Source organism: Lactuca saligna, chromosome 4, assembly GCF_052625555.1.
Source record: "Lactuca saligna cultivar CGN05327 chromosome 4, ASM5262555v1, whole genome shotgun sequence".
Classification (NCBI taxonomy): domain Eukaryota; kingdom Viridiplantae; phylum Streptophyta; class Magnoliopsida; order Asterales; family Asteraceae; genus Lactuca; species Lactuca saligna.
The window spans coordinates 129811666-129818180 of record NC_136420.1 but is presented as its reverse complement, the minus strand read 5'-3'; the positions used below and the strand labels follow the sequence as shown (position 1 = coordinate 129818180).

The following is a 6515-nucleotide window of genomic DNA, read 5'->3' as shown; positions in this document are numbered from 1 at the left end:
AGAGGGTTTACAACCCTATGAGGAGTGTATGACCGTACAAAGGGGTGTGCGGCCGTACACCCATCATGTTCTTGCAAAATTGGTCGATTTTAAGGTGAATCAAGGATAGAATCAAAGGTTTAGCATATCCAATTAGATGATAGGGGCTAAACTCTCACTTTTTAAGGCCTTTAAGGTGTGTACGACCAACCTTATGAAGGTGTACGGCTGTACTCCCTTTAAGGGATGAAGAACATGTTGAAACATGATGAATCAATGCTTGAATCAAGAGATCTTTCAAGAATAACAAGCTAAGAATGGAATACTTACGCTTTTGAAGCTTAAAAAAGGTTTACAACCACCAAGAACTAGTGTGTGTTCTTGGTGTTCTTGGTGAAAGATGAAGATCTAGCTAAAGATGAAATTAATGATATGAAAACATGAATTCACCACTAGATGAAGCAATGTAGAAACTATTCAAGGAAGGAAAACACTTACATTTGTGGAGAACTTGATGAAAACTTGATGAAGGTAGAGAGAAAGAGAGAGTCGAAGTTCTAGACTTGAAAGTGTGTAAAGTGGTGAAAAATGGCTAAATACTCCTTATATAGGGAGAGTGTACGGCCAAGAGGGGGTAATAGAATAGCTCATCCATGAACCCAAACTTTGATTGTACTAAGCTTAGAATGCTCAAACAGACCCTAAACAAGACTAAAAGATAGCAGAAACGAGTCTGATTCTGATTGAATTGAATGACTTATACAAAAGAGAAATTTTGGGTTGTCACATAGATATGCATGCCCAATGCAAGTCTAGAACTCAAACTTGGTCAAAATGGAGAAATAAGACCAAAATCCCATGCATGGAGCTCAATGCAAAATCAAACTTCAGATCCAAAAGTTACAAACTTTATCTCATCTAACCTTCCTAAATTCGAAATCAGCCAAGGAATCCAATAAATCCCATATCAATGGAGAGAGAATCAAAAAGGTGGAAGCTTTTACTCACCATGGTCCAAAAATGAAGTCTTTTTGCTAGATCTATGCTTGATCTCTTCTGCAATGTTTAAAGTAATATATTAGTGCATATTAATCATCAAAATTATGCTTAGCTTAGATTAATTTTCATACAAAAATTAGTTGTGGCAGTATTCATGAGCAAATCACAAATCTTGAATAAGTACTCATATCGTTTTTATAAATTGTATCATCGTAGGTTTTCTTACGATTCAAATTTACTCCAAACTTTGTAGTTAACTGTTAATAAAAATATTATGGTTATATTTAATTGTAACTTAATAAATTTAAATAATAATAAGAATATGTTGAAGATGTTTTTTTTTTGGTAAAAGCAAAGTGTATTTTAGTTGACAATTTACTTTTGCATTAAAGGATCATTTATATTATGCACTAACAGAGTCGAGCTTACTGTCTAGATCTGTTTAATAATGAAACACAATAAAAACTCATGATTTGTTTCGTTCGATCCAAATTGAACTTTTAACCAGCAGATTCTGAATAAGTTACGAATATCTCGACTCATTTATACCTAACCGTAGTTAGATATACATAAAATAAACAAGTTAAGAGAATTTATAAACATTTAAAAAAAATAGTGACGAAATGAATACCTAGTCGAAGGAACAATTTCAATATTAACCTAAAACTAAATACTTAATTATTAAACATGTTACCCTCTACCATATGTCAAATATAAATTTTGGAAAATCAGATTTACTCCAAACTTGAATAAGTACTCATATCGTTTTTATAAATCGTATCATCGTAGGTTTTCTTACGATTCAAATTTACTCCAAACTTTGTAGTTAACTGTTAATAAAAATATTATGGTTATATTTAATTGTAACTTAATAAATTTAAATAATAATAAGAATATGTTGAAGATGTTTTTTTTTTTGTAAAAGCAAAGTGTATTTTAGTTGACAATTTACTTTTGCATTAAAGGATCATTTATATTATGCACTAACAGAGTCGAGCTTACTGTCTAGACCTGTTTAATAATGAAACACAATAAAAATCGTGATTTGTTTCGTTCGATCCAAATTGAACTTTTAACCAGCTGATTCTGAATAAATTACGAATATCTCGACTCATTTATACCTAACCGTAGTTAGATATACATAAAATAAACAAGTTAAGAGAATTTATAAGCATTTAAAAAAAATAGTGACGAAATGAATACCTAGTCGAAGGAACAATTTCAATATTAATCTAAAACTAAATACTTAATTATTAAACATGTTACCCTCTACCACATGTCAAATATAAATTTTGGAAAATCAGATTATTTATTTATTTATTTATAAACTTGCAATATAAATAGTTAATGTTCGTTTTCAAAAATAAAAGTGCATTCTATAATATTGAAGTTTGACGGAACATATATCCGTGGATATTATCATATGCTTATTTATATTTATTTACACATAAATACACTGATAATGACACGACACCAACAAAAATATTTCTCCATATATTCGAAAACCTCCCAAATTCTTGCGCATTAATCATACGTTTCAGTCATGCTCTCTACCATTCGATCTCTCCGGCTCCACAGCCGTCTCCTGTCCCTCCACGGCGGCATCAAACGCCTTCCAATGGAGGCCGCCGAAGCTCTCTTATCGCTTTACTATTCCTACTGTAGTCTCTCCCCATGCACCGTCGACCTCGACGATTGTCAAACCTCAATGCACATATGGGCGGCGAACCACCGCCGCTGCAACAAGCCAAACCTTGTTCTCGTCCATGGCTACGGCGGTAACTCCAAGTGGCAATTCATATTGCAGGTAGCTCAATTGACTCGTGATTTCAATGTTTACATACCAGATCTAGTGTTTTTCGGCAAATCGTACTCGACGAGGACGGAGCGTACGGAGGAGTTTCAGGCGAAGTGCGTGTGCGATGGAATGAAGAAATTGGGAGTTGATAGATTCTCGGTGTATGGAATTAGTTACGGAGGATTTGTGGTGTATCGGATGGCGGAGATGGAGGAGAAGATGGTGGAGAAGGTGGTGATTGTGAGCAGTGGAATTGTGTATACGGAGGAGCAGAAATCGGAGTATCTGGAGAAGATTGGGCGGAATGTGGTGGAGATTTTGGTACCGGAGAAACCAGAAGAAATACGAACGCTGTGCAGATTGTCTATGTATAAATCCGATATTGGAAAGTGGTTTCCTGATTTCTTCCTTCGTGGATTCATTGCTGTAAGTGTTCAATTAAGCTTTTCATCTCTATTATGGTTGGATTTGAATTGAAGGAAGAATTATAGTATAATCGATCAATCTTTGATTTGCAGGCAGATAGATGGAGGAAGGAAAGACAAGAACTGATTGAGAATTTGCTTTCGAAAAAACCTGATCCTCATCTTCCTGTTCTTACCCAGGTGCCATGGATACAACTTTTAATTTACTCACACTTTTCAAAACTAGTTTACGTAGTAACGACGACGTTTTCAGATTAAAGTCAAATCACGATTAAATACGACACATTTTTGGCTTTTACAGATATAGTCAAAAAAATAAAATTACGTATTAACGACACTTTTTTAGCTTTTCTTATTACTTAATATATAACTATTTTTTATACTATGTAAACATTTTATTAAGCTTTTAAATTCAATATCAGCAACATAAGTTTTGTGTAATTAAAACGTAAAATTGAATATTGCATGATTAAACTAATTATAGACATTACAACAATACAACTTAAATTATTGGGATACAAATACAATTTTCTTAAGTAAAAAAGAAAAAAGAAAAAAAAGACAAATGTTATGTGTAGATGACACGATACAATGACATACAAGTTCAATAAGATTTTATGTGTGGGCCCGGGGGTTTTAAACGTTTATAGAAAATACTCAAAGAAATTTATGATCAAATATTTGACGATACATGTTTATCCGATATTTATGGTAGCGTGATCGATATAATTTTCTTGTGATAATGACTTTAATATTATGGGTTTATTTTATGATTTTAAGGTTATCTACTTTCATAGTAATACTAATATGAATAATTTCATATTATATAGAAATTAATTTCATATTATGTATTTATTGGTTGTTTTGTATAGTTTAGAAGAAAATGGCTATTTTTTAAAAAATACTTTTGTTAATATCTTTATCATTTTCTCTTAAAAAATATGAATAAAAAGGTTTATGGCACAACCAAATTTGAACATACTAAAACCTTATGTATATATTGATAATTTATATTTACTTTGAGTGTACATTTATAATAAATTAAGAGTACGTATTTGGTGATGAAGGAAACACTTATAATATGGGGAGAGAAAGACAATATCTTCCCGATTCAGTTGGGACATCAACTACATAGGTATTTTTTTTTTTTTTTTTTTTTTTATATTTTTTTTTTTTATATAAAATTTAAATTATTTATTTATTTATTTATAATTAAGTAAAAATCATTACTTAGGCACTTGGGTCCGAAATCAACGCTAAAGATAATTAAGGACGTAGGGCACGCTGCAAATGTCGAAGCTCCATATTCACTCAACGAATTGATTACGTCGTTTGTATTAAGTGGTCGTTCCTAGTTATAATTAATTAATTTATTTTCTTAGATTTACATATAATTATTTTGTTGTTTATAAATTGTTGTTCATATCATATTGTGAATTTGTAATGTTGTAAAGTCGACGTACTCGGTACTCATCATACCAACAAACTCCATTACTTGGCAAAACTATGCCGAAATATATAAAAAGAAGAATAAATTATATATTTGGTACTTGTGGTTTGCTTTTTAATGTGTTTTTTTGGTTCAATTTTTTGGAAAATTCATGTGGTTGGTTTATGTGATTTCCAAATCTTGCATCAGAGTTTCATGAAGCAATTATTGTTTATAATGCTCCGTTAAAATACTATAGAATGACCATTATGCATATTCTTTTGCTTTTTTATGTTGTTTTCGAAAACATTTTAGTTTCAATGACCATTCTTTTAAAAAAAAATGAAAAATGAATGAAAGCCTAAAAGAGTCATTAACATCTCGTCATGGTAAACTAAGGTGACATGTTAAAGAAAAAAGGCGATCGGACAGAAGTTCGAAGTCGGAAGCCCATCCCCCCTAAACCTAACTTCAAGGGCACAAGCGGAGTTACTCCTTTCTACATTTTAAACCTTTCGGGCAGTGTTAGAAGATTAGAAATCTGGAAGTCGTGTGCTAAGATTAGGAGACTTGTAGACGTCTACGATCGCCAACATAAGAGACGCCTATTGGGTTTCTAAAGCATACACTATTATCTAAGGTGGTGAAAGCAATCATAAGATTACATGTGGGTACATTGAAGGGTCTAATTAATGATTTGGTCCAGACATTCGTTGTAATAGGTTCTTTTTGGTATAAATGCAATTTTGGTAGCCTTTTTTGTAGTTTATGGCCAGTGCATGTGTTTACAACCGTAAGCTGTTTACGGCCGTAAACCCAAGTCGGCCCAGGTCACTATATATAGAGGTCTTGTAGGTCATTTAATGGTTATTGATGCCATAGAGTTCACGGTTGTTGTAAACGAGTTGTATCAGACGTTTTTCGTTAATAAAAGCGTGTGCAAACTTGTTCTGATTTCTGTTTCTTCTTCATTCTCATTATTATTAATTGTTTTGTTTGCTTGATCACGGGTAAGATCCGTTTCATGACCTTACAATTGGTATCAAAGCAAAACCAGTGTCAATGCATCTTACAATCGAGTTTTTGGCTATATTCATCACTGTTTGAGATTGGAGTTGGTGTTTACTGCGAAAGGGAATCAAGTTTAATCCAAAAAAAAAATGTGGTTTCTTGAATTTCTGGGAGATTACGGCCAAGAGCTTACGGCCGTAAACACAGCTTACGGCCGCAAACTCAAGATCCTTCTTGAACCGTAAAATGTGCTCGTAGCCCGTACATCAAGAATCTTCAATAATCGCAAACCTACATTCAAAAACCATAAACTTGGTTCGATCAAAAACTCAAGACCGTAAACCGAGTTTACGGCCGCAAACAAACTTTGACCGTAAACCTTTGTCTTGATCGGAAACTCAAAATTTATATAATAATAATAATAATAATAATAATAATAATAATAATAATAATAATAATAATAATAAATAAATAAATAAAATCTATGTTCTTAAAATTAATAATCAATGGATTCACAAAGTCAAACACATCACCATGAGCTGGACTCTGTCATGGGCACAACCACACGTATTCCAAGACTGTTGTCTGCTGAAGGTTTTCCTGAATGGAAGTACAGGATAGGGAAGTACTTTAAAATGAAGGACTTCAAGATTTGGAGAAGCATCATTAAGAATCCTGTCGGAATAACGACCATTGTTGTCGGACAAGTCACCGACAAAGCTATTGAGAATTACACTGATGAAGATTTTGAGAAGGTTGAGGAGTAAGAATGAGCTTTGGCCACTCTTACCATGGCCTTGTCTCCAGATATTGCTCAAGGTTTTAGGGAGTATACTTCAGCAAAGGCTTTATGGGAAGCCCTAATGGAGGTATA

General features: G+C 32.8%; 1 protein-coding gene across 1 annotated transcript; it reads left to right on the top strand.

The window, feature by feature from the left end:
- Window positions 1-2483: 2483 nt before the first annotated feature.
- LOC145042809 (uncharacterized) lies at window positions 2484-4743 on the top strand. The gene is made up of 4 exons (XM_078991291.1): window positions 2484-3202; window positions 3295-3381; window positions 4269-4336; window positions 4436-4743. The coding sequence occupies exons 1-4, from the start codon at window positions 2522-2524 to the stop codon at window positions 4554-4556; spliced, it is 957 nt and encodes a 318-aa protein (XP_078847417.1). The 5' UTR covers window positions 2484-2521; the 3' UTR covers window positions 4557-4743.
- Window positions 4744-6515: the final 1772 nt, after the last annotated feature.